The sequence below is a fragment of the Tupaia chinensis genome, unplaced genomic scaffold (genome assembly GCF_000334495.1).
Source record: "Tupaia chinensis unplaced genomic scaffold, TupChi_1.0 Scaffold000097_1, whole genome shotgun sequence".
Lineage (NCBI taxonomy): Eukaryota > Metazoa > Chordata > Mammalia > Scandentia > Tupaiidae > Tupaia > Tupaia belangeri.
In genome coordinates this window covers 9,946,629-9,965,138 of record NW_006159559.1, presented here as the reverse complement: position 1 = coordinate 9,965,138, position 18,510 = coordinate 9,946,629, and the positions used below count along the sequence as shown (strand labels likewise).

At 38.2% G+C, this 18,510-nt stretch overlaps 1 protein-coding gene across 1 annotated transcript in view; it reads right to left on the bottom strand.

Annotated features, from left to right (window-relative positions):
* Nucleotides 1-1,999: 1,999 nt before the first annotated feature.
* The window catches only part of ZNF292 (zinc finger protein 292), a gene marked incomplete at its 5' end in the record, with an annotated part of 53,701 nt that continues 37,190 nt past the window's right edge, over nucleotides 2,000-18,510 (bottom strand). The window contains 1 exon segment of the mRNA XM_014585882.1: nucleotides 2,000-11,068. Within this exon segment, the coding sequence (XP_014441368.1) occupies nucleotides 3,923-11,068 (7,146 nt within the window).

The window sequence follows — 18,510 nt, the reverse complement described above, 5'->3', positions numbered from 1 at the left end:
ACATGTGGTTTACAAAATGGCTTTGATTAGGAGATGGTGTAATGGTTATATCACTGGACTCCCATGTAGTCAACCGTGGTTTGAGTGCTGGACCTGGCAGCTTAAAGCTCACACCAGGCATGTGTGCGTGTGCACCCAAAATCCTGAGAGGAGAACAGAGAAGACACTGCGGCATGGCCATCCCCCCTGGGGGGTGAATTCTTAACTCTCTCTGGCGAGCGTGTGTGCCCTATAGGACAAATCTCTCTCTCTCTCTCTAAAATAAAAATAAAAATAAAAATAAATAAAGCCTTTGATCACAGAACTTACCTTCTACCCTTCTAGTATCTTTCCACAATAAACATTTCGAAAAAGGCTTTAGGCTACATTAGTTGTTGGCATCTTTCATAGCCATTAGTGCCTTTTCCAACTTCAATAACATGATCTTGGGAACCAGCAGTTAGCGTAATGGCTATGTCGCTGGACTCCCACGTAGTCGACCGCAGTTCGCGTCCTGGACCTGGTAGCTTAAAACTCACGCCAGGCGCGTGTGCGTGCATGCCCAAGATCCCGAGAGGAGAATGGAGAAGAAGGGATTGCGGCGTGACTATCCCCCCTGGGGGGTGATTTCTCGCTTTCTGTCTATGTCTCTGTCTGTCTGTCTGGCGAGGGCACGTGCCCTATAGTGAAAATCTCTACAAAAAAAAAAAAAAAAAAAAAAAAAAAAACCACAATCTTCTGGCTCAATTTTTTTTCCCCAAACTATTTCAAATATCTCTGTGATTAATCTCCAACTTAACCAATCTATCCTGCACAAACTGCCAATTATCTTTCAAAACTAGTACCTGATTAAATTGTTGAAACTGTATTTGGTAATTACTTTAAAAAGTTAAAAAAAGACAAAACATGGCATACAAGAACCTCTGGAATTCCTTGCCCCTTCTGATTTTCTGATCAACACTATTCATCTCTCAAGACTCATCCATCTTCTCTACAAAGACTTTCACAACCATATAACTTATTTTTCCCAGAAAAATAAGGAAGGCATTCTCTCTGATGTCTAGCTAATTTATAATAAACTTAACACTATTTCACATAAGATGCATATTTTGAATAACATAATTCTGATCTGCAATATTCAAATTCCTTGGGCTTAGAAGAAAAAAAGATTTTGGACCAGCAGTTAGCGTAATGGCTATGTCGCTGGACTCCCATGTAGTCGACTGCAGTTCGAGTCCCGGACCTGGCAGCTTAAACTCACGCCGGGCGCGTGTGCGTGTGTGCCCAAGATCCCGGGAGGAGAATGGAGGAAAAGGGATTGTGGTGTGGCCATCCCCCCAGGGGGTGATTTCTCGCTTTCTGTCTCTCTGTCTCTGTCTGTCTGGCGAGCGCACGCGCCCTATAGCAAAAACCTCTCAAAAAAAAAAAAAAGAAAAAAGATTTACTTTTAAATGATGAAATCTTATGCAAACCTAGGCTGTAATAAGAAAATATTTCAAAAACAATAGAGTAAAAGCATACCATGAAAAATACTTTGATTATTTTTTAATACTTAGGCATTACATTCCATATCAAGTTTTACCAACATGCTATTCTATAAATTCATATTTATTGTATACCATAATTTGACTTTTGTTTCATGCTAAAAAGCCCACTCACCCATAATTACTTTTGGCATACATTACCTGAAAAACATAATATTTCATTCCATGTTGGCAAATTCTTTCCTCTGATAGAAGAGCAATTACAGAAATGTCTAGTGGTCAATCTTATGTTAATGAGCAAAAAACACAAGCCCAATACACTGGCATTTTCATCCGACAGTGGCTCATCACTACAATGATCAGAAACAAACCTACGTGTCTGTGTACCACGGTGGGTGGTTTTGCCACATGCCCACCTCGAAGAGCTAGGCTAACTTCTAAGAAAACTCTATGGAAACATTCGATTGTTAACAAAAATTTAATATTAAAATTATTCAAAAGTAATTATTGTTAATTTAGGAAAAAAAAAACATGTATTAATCACCCATAAAAACAACTTTTATTTTAATAAATAACAGTGGGCTTACGAAAGGGTAGGGATTTTAATGTGTCAAGTTTTACGCATATAGGTCATGAACCTTAAGGAGGTGAAACCAACTATTCAATATAACCCATTAAGTCCTAAAAATAAAACTATAATACTTTAATAATAAAACTTAAAAAAATATCTTCCAAATGAAAATAGTTCACTCCTTGACCATGCTTCTTTATTCAGCGTACCAGCAATATCAGTTAACGTTAAGTGCTTCATTTTTCCTGCAAACCTGGTGTTGCACAGGGAATATACACATTTTTGTATCATCACAATATGCAATACTTCAGGCTAATAATATTGTGAGTGAGTGCAACTGTTTTATAACAAATGCAAAGTTAAAAAAAATCAATGCTACTATTTATGGCAAACAAAAACAAAAGTATTGAAAGGATATTTCCTTTTGTTTTCAGTACTGACTTTAGCTGGACTTTAAGGTCATCATCCTTCCTGAAATAACCTCAACCTCTGGCCATGAATCCACAGTATAAATATGGTGAATAAATCTAAACTATAAGCACTAACTATCTACTAAATAACCAAAATAATTATAACAACTAATACTGCTCTCGAAGACCCATCTAATGAGTAAAGTATCATTAGATATGGCAAGAAAATACAGACAAATCTGTACACTCTAACATCTATAAACAGTAAAATCAAAACATCCAACTTCCTTATAGAAAGTGTTTTATCTATGTAATTATAAATGTTAAGGACTCTTGCATTTTATAAACACAAGATGGGCTCACTTTGATGATACCAATTTTAAGATTTATAAAAATGTTTAAAAAAATTTTTTCCACAAAAGTTTATACAGTTTAAAGCTATACACCAATCTATAAATCTCAGAAAATGGGGAAAAAAAAATCTTTATAAGATCACATGTATAAAACAGGAAATGAAATGTGATTTTATTTAAGGCAATACTGGGCTACTTCACAAATCACCACCTCAAATATTTACACTGCTCCACACTACTAGTTTCTATCACATTCACAAAGAATTTTTTTTAATACCAAATGTTTAAAATCTTCAATGTAGTAAATTCTTTATTCACATTTCCATTATATTTCATGAACTCATAGTAACTATATCCAATTAAAAGCAATGAAGAGAAAAAAAAAAAAAAAACACCCCACTGTAGCTATAGGAAACCACTAATGGATCTGCTTTCATTTCACACGAATACCACCCAAAAATCCCGGATGGCAAATTTACAAAGCAGAGCAAAGTGTGGCTATAAATGTGCCTACTTTGTGAAAAGTAATCTTGAGATCTCGTAAATGTTTCATGTAAAAAATCAATGAACTATGACAGTTTCTAGTTTTAGTTCAAAAGTTCTTAATTTAAAACAATAAAAGAACAGTTTTAAAAACTTGATCACTTAGTTAAAAATTAAAATTCCAAATATAAATGTGTCATTTAATAGTTTAGACTTACAGACTGCTGGTGGCAGCACATGATTTACAATAATAAATATATACAAAAAAGGTATCTACAAATAAGGAGTACTGTTATACATGAGCAGTGACCTGGTGAAACATACCAATCACACAGATAATTCAGTTTAGTTCATGAAAAGGGCAATTGGGTGATAGAAATTTGAGGTTTAGCGCAACTATTTACAATAACTGAAGTAATGATTCTGTTCATCAAGTCCCATAGGGATAAAAAAAAGTTTTACATGACAACTGTCATGTTTTTTTCTCTTTTTTGGCCAGGTTAATTCATGTCAACAACAAAAAACAAACAAACAAACAAACAAAACAAGAAAAAAAAAGAAAAAGTTTCAAGATTCTAGCATGCTTGATGGCTTCCTATTTAAAATAAAATGGTCAATGACTTTTTTATAGTACATTAGTCATCAGTACTGTCCTCTGCCTGTGGTTTTACCTATACTGATTTCTTTTATAACAGACATATCTGGATCATTTGAATGTACTTCAAGTTTTTTCAGACTGACGGTAGGTTTCATTTCCTGAAGCTGCTTTAAGACAAGCTCAGTACAATCTTTAAGAGTCTTGTCTAAAACAATTTTTACATTATCACTGCACTGAAGCTGTGATGGGTTGGCAAACTGTACAAAGGTTTCACTTTCTTTACAAGAACATATATGATTTCCACTAGTTACAGCAGTCTTGTCAGTATTTTTTCTTGAATTTGAATGGGATCCTTTTTTAGTTCCACTATTTGGATGGTCTTTGTCAGTATTTTTCTTCTGCTTAACTGCAGACTCTTCAAGAAACTTCAGAAATGACACTTCAAATCCCATTGGTTTAAATGAGCTCCAGTCAAAAGATGCAGGATTCTCTTCACTGGTTTGAATTGCAACAGCAGTTTCTTCTTCTTGCCGCATGTTGCTTAACTCAACTGCTGTTGTGGGTTCAGCTTTTTCAACTTTCCTTTTTTTATTCTGTGAGATATTTTTTTCTTTATTAACTCTCTTTAAATTATTCACTTTTGGTCTTTCTGACTGGCAGGGGTTATTTTCCTGAAAATCATTACTTACATTTGCAGTGGTATTAGCTTGGGTTTCCAGACTTGTGCTGTCTTCATTAATTAATTTTGTAATAAATAATTCTGTCAGCTCATCCACTTCATCTTTTTCATTTTTTTCAACTTCCTTTTGTGGAACTGTACTTGTTTTTGAGTTATCAGCGCTCTCTAATACACCTGTGTCAGAATCTCTCACATCGCTCTTACCACCTTCTTGCTCTGAAATTTCCTTTCCTTGTGAGTCGCAACAATGTTTGAAGACAATAAGAAGATTGCGGTGCTGTGATGTAAATGCCTTAGATAATTTATGGCACTTATAATGTCTAATTATATTGCTTTCACTTGTAACAACTGAAGTACATCCCTTTATCATACATGGGTACTGGGTTACAAATCTGCTTGTGCACTCGGACAAGGCGTCATTTCTAGCCTTTATAGAATATACATGCTTTCCACGTTTCAGAGAATAAGGTTTATTTTCTTCGATCTGAACAATTTTTGTATTCTTGTTTTCTAAATTATTTTTTTTCTTTCGTTTGGTCTTCGGTATTTTGATTCCTTCTTTTCCAGATCTGGGTTTTGTTCCCCGATGTTTAGACTTTGGTTTTTCTTGATTTGCCTTGCTTGACACATTTTCCTGGCCAGGTGTTAATCTCCTTGGACGAATCAAATGAGCTTTATGTTTGTCATTATGCTTATTAAAAATGTGCCGGAGGAGATTAGATCGAGTTGCATATATACGGTCACAGCCTTCACAATCACACTTGAATATGCCATCTTCTTCTGTCCTACCTGTCCTAATCCCAATTCCATGAGCTGCCTCAAGATGAACTACATAGTTCAAATATGTAGTAAATGAAGATTTACACTCTAATTGGTCACATGGAAATTTTCCAACGTCCACAGAAGCAGTCATACTTTCAATTTCCTCAGGAGTCATTTCATGAAGTTTCATGTAGTGTTGTATTAGCCCAGTAATTGCTTGAAAAATTCGAGAACAGTCACTCACCTGACATCGAAATTCTTTCAAAGTTTGTTTAGTTTCAGTTTCTTCACTTTCTTTGCCAACTTCACTTTCCTCTTCAACCTCTGCAGAGAATGCAGGGAGATCTGACTTGTGCACAGCCTGGTAATGAAGAATTAAGTTTTGTTGTATTGTAAAGGCGGCAAAACAGCCCTGGTGAACACATCGATAAGGTCTATAGGGGCTGTATCTTGCTGGGAATTCGAGAGACTGGGAAATTGGCTTCTTTCGTTTTTTATCCTCCTTTTCTTTCTTATGCCTCCTACTTTTGCGTCCTTTGGTTTGGACATTAGTGAGAGAATTTGTATTATGTTGTTCTGAAGTAACAGTGATCACTTGTGAAGAACTTTCTGATTTTTCAGGACTTTTTTTTTCTGTAAGTTGCTTTTCAGGGGTCACTGCTACATTACTGAGACCATTTTCTGTCTCTGCTCTCAATTCTAATGCAGGCTGGAGTTCCTTTTTATTTTCTTCGGGCACAGTTAGTTGTTTTTTGACTTGCGTAATTCGTGGGGCTGACAAGTTTTCATTCTGAGATTTTCTTCCATAAGGCCTTTTTATTTTTAACTTCACCATTTCTTCTGTCGTAAAATGATGTACTAGCTGACAGTGTGCCCGGAGATTAGAATTTCTTGTAAATGTTTTTGTACATGTAGGTACTACGCATTTAAATGGAGCAAATTTTAGCTGATTCTTCTTAATTTCAAGAATCATCTCTGGAGTGTACTGGTGAATTTTCCCATAGTGCTTAAACAGTGCATCCTTTGTCATAGCACTATAGGTGCAGCCTTGGTTTTGACACACAAAGGGTTTATTAACCTTGTCACTAAGCTGAATGTTTACTATTTCAGAAACTGGCTGAACAACTGTGACACTTGGAATTGGTTTAACAGGAGTGGCAGCTGGTGTCACTGATGTATTTATTAGTACACACTGGGATGATGGACTTGACAGGTCATTTTCTAATTTTAATTTCTGTAAGCCTTCTAAAATTTCCTGTATCTGATCCTCCTTATGTAATACTTCAGACTGAGGAATGTTGCTTTTGGTTGGCATGACACTTACGAAGGAGGAAAACTGAGAAGTGTCAGGTAATTTGTTATTTTGTACAGTGTTTACTGAAGGAAGCTGAATGTTATAATTTATCTGAGCATTTTGTGATGTTTCACCAGAACCCTGAGATCCACTTTTCACCTCAAGTATTTGAGAGTTCATAGCAGTTTTAATAATTTCAAGCGTCTTTTCAAAGTTCTGTATAACATTGTCTTCAGAAATCTGTAAATCAGAATTTACTGAAGTTGTGCACGAGTTCAAAGCCATCATTTGTGAATCACCATTTTCAGTTTTTAACGTTAAAGGGGCTAACACTGCATGGGACTCAAGATTGTTTTTGAAGTTCTCTTTTACATCAGTCATAAATAACTGATTGTCAACATGATTTAATTTCTGTGTTAGGTTTTCTACCAGAGCCTGAGGTTCACAATTTGAAATCACATTTGAATGAAGGTTAGTAGCTGGGATCTCGATACTCTTTGCTATGAGTCCCATTGTTGTTAAGTCACTTGTTACCAAATTTTGGGAGGCATTAGGTGCAATTAGCGGGGGAGCAACTTTCTTTCTTCTCTTAGAAGCACTGTTACCCTTTTTATTTAAATTACTGGATCTTGTGTTTTGAGGACCATTTATAACCGAAACACGTGAACTGTTGCTGGTAAAATTCTGTGATGGCCCATTGGAATTAGGGAATGATGGAGAACACAAACCATTTTCAACAGTCTTCAGTAGTAAGTCACTTGCTGGAAAAACAGGCAAACTGCTACATTCCTCAATAGTGGAAGTTTTGGAGTTTGGTGTCCTGGTCTGGTTTGTGAGCAGAGTGCCTGGGTGGCACACCGTCTGCAACACGGGTGGCACGGTTGCATTTGGCATCACCGCTGCACTTCCTGGTGCTGAGTCTGAGACACAGCCTGCTGGAACAACATGAGAGAGAATCTCAGCACCCTCAAATGTACTGGGAATGCCAGCCGTTTCCAAGGCCTGCTTAATAATTTCACTCCCTTCTTGACTAACACTTGTATTAAAGTTAGTCACGCCAGGTCGAGGAAATGTATTTGGTAAAAATGATGACCGATTTTCAGCAGCAAGAAGCTGCAGGAATGATGGGTCTTTAAAACATGTTTCTGGATTGAAGGTAGATTGTTGCTGCTGCTGTAAATTTACTGCATTTGTGGAGAGAATCATGCTGGCAAGAAGAGAAGGCTGTCCATTATTCTGTAAAAGTTCTTGGGCAATTTCTGCTCCATCCAGTGGTTTACAGTAAGATCGCTTAGACAAGTGTCCACCCAGTGACCTGGGATTAGTAAAAGCCCTGTAACACCTGCTACAAATGAATTTCCCATCTCTGATGATTGCAGGCCATTTAGCTCTTTTGTTGTGCTTGGGTTTTCTTTCCTTCCCATTTGGGCCCCGCCCGCGGTCTTTTTTGACTTTTTCAGGTGCAGACAGTTGGGCACTGGTGCTATTGAAGTCATTTGCAACATTTACTTGTGAAGGAAAGACCGTATTGTCACCATTACCCCCCTTCAGAAAGGAAGAATTAGGGTTTCCTTCAATCTGTGAGGAATAATGATTTGTATTATTTTCCAGTTGGGAAAAAACAGAATTAGTCCCACTGTCTGCTGGTGAAGGAAAGAGAGACATTGAACTACTTTCCGCAGGTAAAGGAAGGAAAGGATCTGAGCCACTGTCAATATTCAAAGGCAAAACTGTTTTGGTTAGATCTTCCATTTGTGTTGGCAAGGCAGGAGTAGATAAATTTTCCATCTGGGAACATAACATACCACTTTGTTCATTTTTATCCTGAGAAGGTATATTTGGAGTTATGACACTTTCCACGGAGGGCAAGAGTGGAGCTGACACGCCTGCTAAGTGAGCTGGAAAAAGGGAAGGTGAGACATGCTGCATCTGGGCTGAACAAGCGGGATTCTCACTGGCTTTGGTCTGGGGTGTGAAAAATGTGTTAGCAGAGCTGCTCACCTGTGATGGCAAAAAATAAACAAACTTTCCATTATTTGGTGTAGTTAGGTTGTTGGATTTCTGACCTTTTTTACTTTTGCGCTGCATTTTAAATGCAGCATATTGGTCAGGGTGTGCTGTCTTCATGTGTTTCCCAATACTCTGTGAAGAATTATAGGTTCGAGTACATCCCTCAACCTGGCAGTTGAATTTCTGAACTGGAGTTTTTGGAGGCACTGATGGAGTTCCTAATGAACTACTTAGGGTGGGTTGTGGTGGAACGAATGTGATACTTTCTAATGTCTTAAGAGGTAAATTATAAAGACTGGATGATGTTTTAACATTACCTTCACATTCAAACTTGGAAGTTGGTAAACTGTTCTGAAATCCTGCCTGATTTTGCACAGAAAAGGTCATCAGGCTGTTCACTTGTCTTTCTAAGTTCTGTGGGGTAAGGTCACCTACTTTGAGAGTTTCTGAATTTACTAAAGAATTTGGAGTATTCTGGGATTCATGAAAGCAATCCTGTTCTTTTTTCTCTTGGAAACTGGGATGACACAAATCATTACAATTTTCAGCTGGTGTATGTAGGTTTGTGATCAGTGATTCACCAGTGCCTTCCACGATTGAGTTTTCTTGCTTTCTGAAGCTATCCTCCATCCCTTGGTTGAGAGATACCTTAATGGACACAGCTACTTCACTGGCCTGAAGCAGAGTAGCAGCAGCAGGATTTTCCAGGCCCTCTGATAATGGCCCATTGGCTTGGCGGAGCTCAGAGGCAGGTATCTGGTCTTGCTTGGCCACAGCTGATTCTGCTTTGCTTTTATCCCAGGCATCCCTTCTATCTGCTTGTAAGCTATTCTCACCATTATTTTCTGGAGGAAGCACAGATCTTTCTTTCTCAGTACTTTCTTCTGTGTTCTGATTGACTTTGGAAGGCTCAACAGAATCTCCGGGCGATTTAAGTTGGTCTTCAGGAGGCAGCACTTTTTCAGGAGTATTGTGATCATCCAAATGCTTTTCCAGCTCACTCTGAGAACGATAAACTTTACCACAACCTGTGAACTTACAAGTGTAGGTATTATAATGTTGTGCTTCATGATCATATAGTAAATAAGCTTCTGAAAAAATTCTGCCACACTTAGGAAACATACACTTTGCTCTGAAGACTTGATGCTCCTTTCGGTGGGTTAGAAGCTCTGCGTAACTATTAAAACCGGCCTTACACTTCATCTGTATGCAGATATAAGGTTTACTGCCACAGTGCATTTGTAAGTGATCGTTGAGATGAGTAACACTTACAAAATGCCGTCTACAGTACTGGCAAATAACTTTTTTGCTTTGCATTTCAAGAAAGCGCTTGGCATCTTCATTATCTTTATGCCCCTTTACATGAGCAATTAAGTTTTTAAAGTACTTAAATCCCTTTTTACAAAAAGTCACAGGGCAATTAAATTCATTAACAGGTATTGGTTTCTGGACTGGGATCACTTCTGGCTCATAAGATTTATCCTTGTCATCATTCTCATCATCTGAACCATCATTGTCATTAAACACTATGAAATCTGTTGAATAAAGACTATTCTTTTTTATAGGCCGCTGTTCCTGCTTAGCCACAGTATTAGTCTTTTGATTCTCATTGGTGGTTGTGATCTTAGGAGGCCTTCCCAATCTTCTTAGTGGTTTCATAGCTGCGAGTCTTTCTTTACTGGATTGTTTAACATGCAATGTGACATGAGGGACAAAAGTTTCTTTAGAATTAAAGTTCTTTGCACATATGGGGCAACTGTAAATTCCATCTTTGTAATGTTTCTGGGCATGTCGTACTATTCTATGACCAAGGAATTCCTTGTCACATAGCACGCAATATTGCATGTAGGCTTGCCAGTTCCTAAACCTAGCAGATATAAATCCCCTCTCTCTTAATTGTTTTATCTCTTTCTTCTTCTGCTTTTCATCACCACTGTCTGTAAGAAGACCAGAATTAGCACCAATTCCACCAGCAAGTCCATTCACAGAAGTTTCTTTAATCTCTTCCTGGTAATCTACTACTTTTTCATATACTTCACTGTCATTGAGTTCATCGATTGAAGACACAATGGATGCTTCTTCTCCCATTAATGCAAGACACTGTCGTTTTAAGGTTTTCCAATCCCAGAATTCTGGATCAAAGGGCCACTGAGTTTTCAATACAAGTAAGAGCTCACAGCGTAGAGAATTTGGTATTGGAAGATTTTCTTCATCATATTTCTGATCAGGCTGGTTATACAACATTTCCACAGCATAATATGCATCTACCGTAGGCTCAATAAGAAATTCACTCAGTTGACAAGCACGTTTTACTTCCAGATCATCAGGCAACAAACATGAAATGGTCTTGCAAATAGATATTTTCACTTCAGTATTTTCTGTAGATTCCAAACGAAGAGCTTTTACACACAGTTCTATACAGGTAGCAAGTCCAGCCCCTTCAGTCTGTGAAAAAGCAAACAATAAATGTTAACTTAATCCACACAAATCAACATGGATTTGTGAACTTAGTTTTTAAGATCAAAATTTTCTTCTCAAATCTTGCAATAGCAACATACGAAAAAATGTCCCTTCTAAAGCACTGCAGTTTTCTGGTTATGTGTGTTTATATAAAATGTGTCATGGAGAATAAGAGAAAAATGTAAGTATTTTAATGTGAGAAAAGGTCTGGGTATAAAATGATCTAATAACTAGGCAAATTTGGACGTTATTTAGCTTCTCTGACCTTTCCTGTCCCATTTATGTAACAATTTAAAACAATACTTAGGGACCAGCAGTTAGTGTAATGGCTATGTTGCTGGACTCCCATGTAGTCGACCACAGTTCCAGTTCCAGACCAGTGGCTTACACTCATGCTGGGCATGTGTGTGTGCATGCCCAAGATCCCGAGAGGAGAATGGAGGAGAAAGGACTGCAGCGTGGCCATCCCCCCTGGGGGGTGAGTTCTCAGTCTCTCAGTCTTTCTGGAGAGCGTGCGAGCCCTATAGCAAAAACCTCTCAAAAACAAACAAATAAACAAACAAAAAACCAAAACCAAAAAACAAACAAACAAAACCCCCAAAACCAGCACCTAAACTTCATAAAATTGCTGTGAGCACTGAAGGAGGTTAAGTATCTAAAGTGCTTTGTAATAGTTTAGTATAATGTCCAGCACATAGTAAATAATCAATAAATGCCATCTTTATCATAAATCTTACCTAATTCTTCTATGACATAATCCTTTAATCCAATTAAAACACTGAAAATGTCCCATATTTCTAAGTTATTTGTAATGACATAAGTATTTTACCTCTAATAAAATAAAGTAGTTGATCTTTAATAGTGTTTTGTTTTTTTTTTTTAATGCTATCTTAAAACTGAATGATACGTCACCAATCTCATGACTGGATCAGCTTAAGAATCAGGAATGGGAAACAGTAGATGGTATAGCAGTTATATTGCTGGACTCCCACGTAGTCAACGGTGGTTTGAGTCCTAGACTTGGTGGCCTGAAACTCAAGTCATGTGTGTGTGCATGCATGCCCCAAATCTCAAAAGAACAGAGAAGAAGGGAATGCAGTGTGGCCTTCCTCCTTTGGGGGTGATTTCTCACTTTCTGTCTCTCTGGTGGGCATACATGCCCTATAGCAAAACAAAACAAAACAAATCTCTCTTAAAAAAGAAAAAAAAAAAAGAATCAGGAGTAGGAGGAGATATAAACTCTTTTGTTTTAAATTGGCATCACAAACTATTACTGTTAGATAGCAGCAATGAAGGTAAGAATCACTTGAGGGACCAGTAGATGGCACAGTGGTTTCATCAATGGGCTCCCATGTAGCTGAACGTGGTTCAAGTCCCAGATCTGGCATCTTAAAATTCACACTGGCCACATGTGCATGCATGCCCAAAATCCTGAGAGGAGAACAGAGGAGAAAGGACTGCGATGTGGCCACCCTCCCTGAAGGATGACTTCTCACTTTCTGTCTGTCTAAAGCACACGCCCTATATCAGAAATTCCTTCTCCCCCCAAAAAGAGGAGTCACTTGAAAGCTATTTGTAGAGAGGAGAAAAAAATGGGGTTTCAAGGCTAAAAGGACACACTGATAATGTGAGGAAAAAGCCAGCCACAGATGCAAGCACATTCACTGGAGTGGAGTATGTATGATACAGGCTCAAAATACAAGGAGAAAAAGTAAAACTAAAAACTGATACTGTCTATTTTCATAAATCAAGGAAACAAAATGTTTTACTAAGACAGAAGCTTAGATTGATGGGGAAATAAGAGGGAGAGAGAGATTCGGGGGGGGGCTTGATAGTGAACTGGTCTTGATTTTAGGAAAGGCAAAAAGGAACAATAATGATGATAATGGATACAAAGAACAGATACAGAGACCTACTTAAAAGTGACAGGAAAGAAAGACAGGACTACTGGCAAAGAGGTGAGACCATATTGTGTGTCTAGCTTTCACATAAACTTATATAGTTATTGTATACTATTTCAAGATAGGTCTGAGACATTAAACTTTAACAGTAAAACATCTGCATCTCTGTTATATGTCTGTTTTCTGTGCTGCTGCAATCCTAGCTACTTGGGCGGCTGTGGTAGGGGGATCACAGCATGGCAAGATCCTGTTGAAAATAATGCACCCCCTTCATCTCATACTTTTTTTCTACAGTTATAAAATACAACTATTTTTAAAAGGGACTCTTCACTGACATTTCTATTTTAATCCAGTCTGCTACTGAATTCAAAGTTCATTTTGACTCATTAAGAGCAATAGCTTTAGTAAATTTGCATTAAAAACATCTTAATGTTGGGGCTAGCCTGTGACATGGTAGGTAAGGTGGCAGGATCCCACATGGGTCACTAAGTAGTTCCAAGTCTTACACCAGAAAGGTTACCAAATATGCCAAGCGGTGTGCCCGAGTACCCAATATCCTGAGAGGAGAATGGAAAAGAAGAGAATACAGCATGGCCATTCCCCCAGGAGGGTGTTTTCTCATCCCCCAACCCTACCCCTCTGTCTCTTTTTTGCAAGTGCACATGCTCTACAGCAAAACTAAGAAAAAAAAATCTTAATATTATAACTAAATATGAAACCTTAACAAACAATACCCATAGAAATTATTATGAAATTTTTACTCTGGGCCTGTCCTGTAGCCTAGTGGTTAAGGGAGCTGGAGTCAATGTGGCTGACTGCAGTTCTAGTCCCAGCTCTTGTGGCTTGAGAAACATGCCCAACCTGTGTGCATGCATGTCCAAAATCACAACATAATGGAGAAACGGAGTAGAAGGGATTGCAGTGTGACTATGTCCCACTGGCAGGTGCTTTCTCCCCACTCTCTCTGTCTCTGGAAAGAGCATGTGCCCTCTGACAATTGAAAAAAAAAACATACTTCTAAGTTTTCACTTCTGTCTGTGTGTACTTAAAAGCTGGTTATATAGCAAGAATATTTTTAAAACTGAGTTTGAATTTACTATTGTCCATTAATACAATACAGTTACAAAAATACAGTTACTATTGTCCATTAATAAAACACAGTTAACAAGTGATTAGCCCATAAAATCTACTTAATTCATAACATCAGCTAATAAATGTACTGACAGCACCAGCTTGATCTATATGAACAGAAAGTTAAGAAATAGTAATTCCAAGGAGGAACGAGACTCTAGTGCCCTATATGGCACTAGAACAGCACTAATGAGCTTGGGAAAAAAGCGAGGTTTGCCTTGGGTGCCTCTTCCATAGCCTTTTCTGTCCCTTTCCTTTGGTTGCCTAGTATTCTTGACCTAATGTTACCCAGCTTTCCATATTGATTTTAGTTCCCTATGTGATGTCCCATTGAGCACTTCCCTACCCACTCAGACCAATACGCCTTTACCTGCTTTAAAATATTTTAAGTGGTCACCTATGTATTTCAGAATTATATATAAACTTCTTGGGGTAAAATACAAAAGGGCCCTCAACAATGGGACCTCTGCTTTCTCTGTTCTAGCCTCCTTTACTATCTTCCCCACCACCCAAAGAGAAAACTGAGCGACCTGTAGTTTTCCACATATTCCTTCCTCTTATTTGTCTTGATAGCACTTTACGTGCTTTTCCTGTGACTAGAAACCCTCTTTCCTTCCTCTGTTCCGAGGAACGCGCTTTCCTTCCTCTCTGTTGGTGGTCACTGTTGAAGTATCAAAACAGACAAGTGAGTTAGATGGCCCACTTCTTTGATTCATTCATTACTTACTTTATAACACTGTGCTAAGCACTGCGCTCTCGCAGGAGTCCAAAATTCCATTAAAATAGATCCATATTATATTGCAATTGTTTGTCTCCAGAGACTAGGATATCCATAAAGGGAGGGCTATATTTTTCACCTCTTTTAACTTCAAGGTGGTCTAGGAAAAAGTATACTACATGAATGAAAAAGCACTAGGCCCTAGCAAGTGGCATGGTGGTTAAGGTGCTGGACTACCAGATGGCTGACTTTGGTTCAAGTACCAGATATGAAGCTTAGAAATCATGCCGGACACATATACGTACATGCCCCAAGTCTCAGAAGGAGAATGGAGGAGGAGGGATTGCCATTCCCCCTGGGGGGGGGGGGCGATTTCTCACTGTCTCTCTCTTTCTCTCCCTCATGTGTCCTATAGCAAAAACCTTTAAAGAAATGCACTAAGCTATATGCTTAAAATCCTTTGCTGACTCAATTAGGATTTAAGAAAAAACCTAATTATTTAAAATTATTAAGTGAGTGATTGCCTGATAATCTTCAACAAAAACTGGAGTTAAAAAAAAAAAAGAGGACTACCAGTTAACCCAAATAGGTAATAACCTGAGTTTAAAATTTCATTAACTAGAACACAAAGAGAGTTATACTAGAACCTAGCCTCTACAGCTTAACTTAGGTTTCTTCAACCCAAAAACAATAGTAATAGATGATTCTAGTTTTAAGACAAACTTTTCCTGCTCAGTAAGATTTCGGACAGTGAAAAACAAAGGAAAAAAGTTTATGTAATGAGTAAAAAGATTTTGGAGGCAAAGAGCAATTACCACGGTATACACTATCCCTGTCAAGGAGTCTGCAGCCTTGGCCAGCTTTCTCAGCTATTCATACATTTCATTATTTTTTCTACTTCTGAACCCAAAGTCACTCTAGAAAAATGCTACCAAACGTAAGACTTCCCGATGATGAGAAATGTTCTATATTTGTGCTGTCCAATGGGGCAGCCAAGACACATGGAGCTATTAAGCACCTAAAATGTGGCTACCATAGGGACAGCACAGCACTTGTCCAAGCTCTCCTCCCTATCCCACCGTCTCTTTATGAATGGAACGTAAGGCTGAAGAAAGATAGTCAACTCTACAATACCTAACCTCCTTGATTCATTTGATTAAGAAATGAAGTCCAGATTGGTTCACGGCAAGATTTGTATCCAGTATGTCTGATTTCTAGTCCTAAGTTTGTCAAGGTGCTTGTTAAGTTATATGCTAAGCAGTATTGCAATGTATATTTTTAAATTGCGCAATAATTTCCTTAAGAAACTTATTGTTGCCCTTTTTCAGTTAAATTTTTAACTACAGCAACACAGTATATAAAACGAAAAATCAGGATCAATTAACAATATTTTTAAATGAAAAACTGGCAAGTAGGATTCATTCCTGTTCTTTACTACTGAAAATAGAAAAATAATATTTCAGTAGGGACAAATGAAGATAAGCTAAGACTGACCAACTGCAATTTTTTTTTTTTTAAAGAGATTTTTGGTATAGTGCATGTGCGTCCGCCAGAAAGACAGAGAGGGAGGAAACGAGAAATCATCCCCTCCAAGCAGAATGGCCATGCCATCTCCTATTCCTTCTCCTCCATTCTCCTATCAGGATTTTGGGCATGCACACATATGCACCCAGTATGAGTTTTAAGCCTCTGGGTCCAAACTCAAATAGTGGTCAGCCATGCAGGAGTCCAGCAACATAACCATTATGCCACCTCCTGGTCCTCCAACTGTAGGGTTTTTTTGTTTGGTTGGTTTTTGGAGAAGTTTTTTGCTATAGGGTGCATGCGCTCGCCAGAAAGTCAGAGAGAGACAGAGACAGAAAGTGAGCAATCACCCTCTAGGAGGGATGGGCACACCGCCTTCCCTTCTCCTCCATTCTCCTCTCAGGATCTTGGGCATGCATGCACACATGCCCAGCATGAGTTTAAGTCACCGGGTCCAGGACTTGAACCGTGGTCAACTACATGGGAGTCCAGCAACATAGTCATTACGCTAACTGCTGGTCCTACAACTGCAGGTTTTAAAGGCAGAATAGGATAGTGTCTTCTGATTCTTTCCTTCAAGAAAAGTTATACATTAGTGTAAAAACACTTCTAGTCATGCTGCATCCTAGCTTTTTAACATTATTATTATTTTTTAAGGTTTAGTTATTTCTTCAGAAAGAAAGGGGCAGAAGATATACCCAACAGGGTCCTCACCCACTCTGGGCTGGCCTGGATCATGAGCACAAACATGTATGCCCAGCAGGGCCAGGGAGGTGCTGGGATAGGAATCCAGGACCTTCTTTCCACGTGGTTTCTATTGCATTACCGCTGCACCAATACTTGGCCTCACATCCCAGTTTTTAGTGTCTATGTAAAGGTAGCAGCTTTGGAAGCTGTCTTCTGTACACATTTAAATAGAGATCGCTGCATTTTTTACAAGAGTTGTGATAAGTAATTCAATAACTCTTAAAAAACCTACAATTCGATGGCCACCCAGTGACGCTATGGATGACCACACAGTTTGAGTTCCAGACCTGACAGCCTGAAAAACATGCCAGGCATGCACAAGCATACCCCAAATCCCGAGAGAAACAGAAAAGACTGTGGTATGGCCACTCTCCAAGGGGGGTACTTTCTCACCCTGCCCCCTGTCCTAGTTTATCCAGCAAGTTCCTGTGCACTCTAGCAACTAAAAAAGAAACAAAACTTAATATTTTGATTTACTTAAATAACTGGAAGCACATATGCAACCTCTGCTCAATTCTCTCTCCAGTTTGGTTTAACCAGTATAATCCATCACTTAAATTTTTTATTTCAAAAATTAATTTTGTTTTTCATCCATCACTTAAAAATTTTATTTCAAAAATTACATTTTGTTTCTTAAATTTCCAAAAGTTTTGTTTTTGAGCTCTTAAATATCTGCTTGGTCATTATAATAGTGTCTTTCTGTCTCATGCTTTAATTCCTTATTTTGTCTTTAAATATATGTATCTTATAGATTTACCTATACTTATATTACTTAAAGTGTTAGGCAAATAATCCTATTGTCACTTGCTGAAATTCACTTATGTCAGACTGTTTCAGATCTTTTATAAATCTTGATGGTTAGCTCAATTTCTATCTTTAAATATACATGATTCATAGGTTTTATATCTGCATATTTAATCTTATTATTCTTTCTGTCTTCTAATAGTCCCTCATGGCAGACTTTTGTGTTTTGTAAATCTTGATGGTGAACTTATCTTCAGCAGGGCTTATGAAGACCCTGTATTAATGCGTGTCCCTATGGAGCAGTTCTGCATTTGCTTCTGTAGCTACCTCAGGTATTACTGATCTAGGACTCCATCCTTACCTTTTAAACCTGACTTCCTTGTCATGGGGATTTCTGAATCAGGAATTCCTAGCTAGGGTAAATTTGGCAGATCTATGTTTTTTGTTTTTTGAAAATAATTTTTCATTTAACTTTATTTATTATTATCATTTTAATTTGACGAGAGAGAAAGAGAGTGAGAGAGAGGGAGGGTGGGAAGGAGGGAAAGTGAGAAAGCAAACTGCCAGGTTCAAGACTTGAGCCATGGTTGCCATGTGGGAATCCAGCGCCCTTAACAACCATTGCACCTGCCGGCCGGCCGCCCCCCCCCCCCCCCACCCCC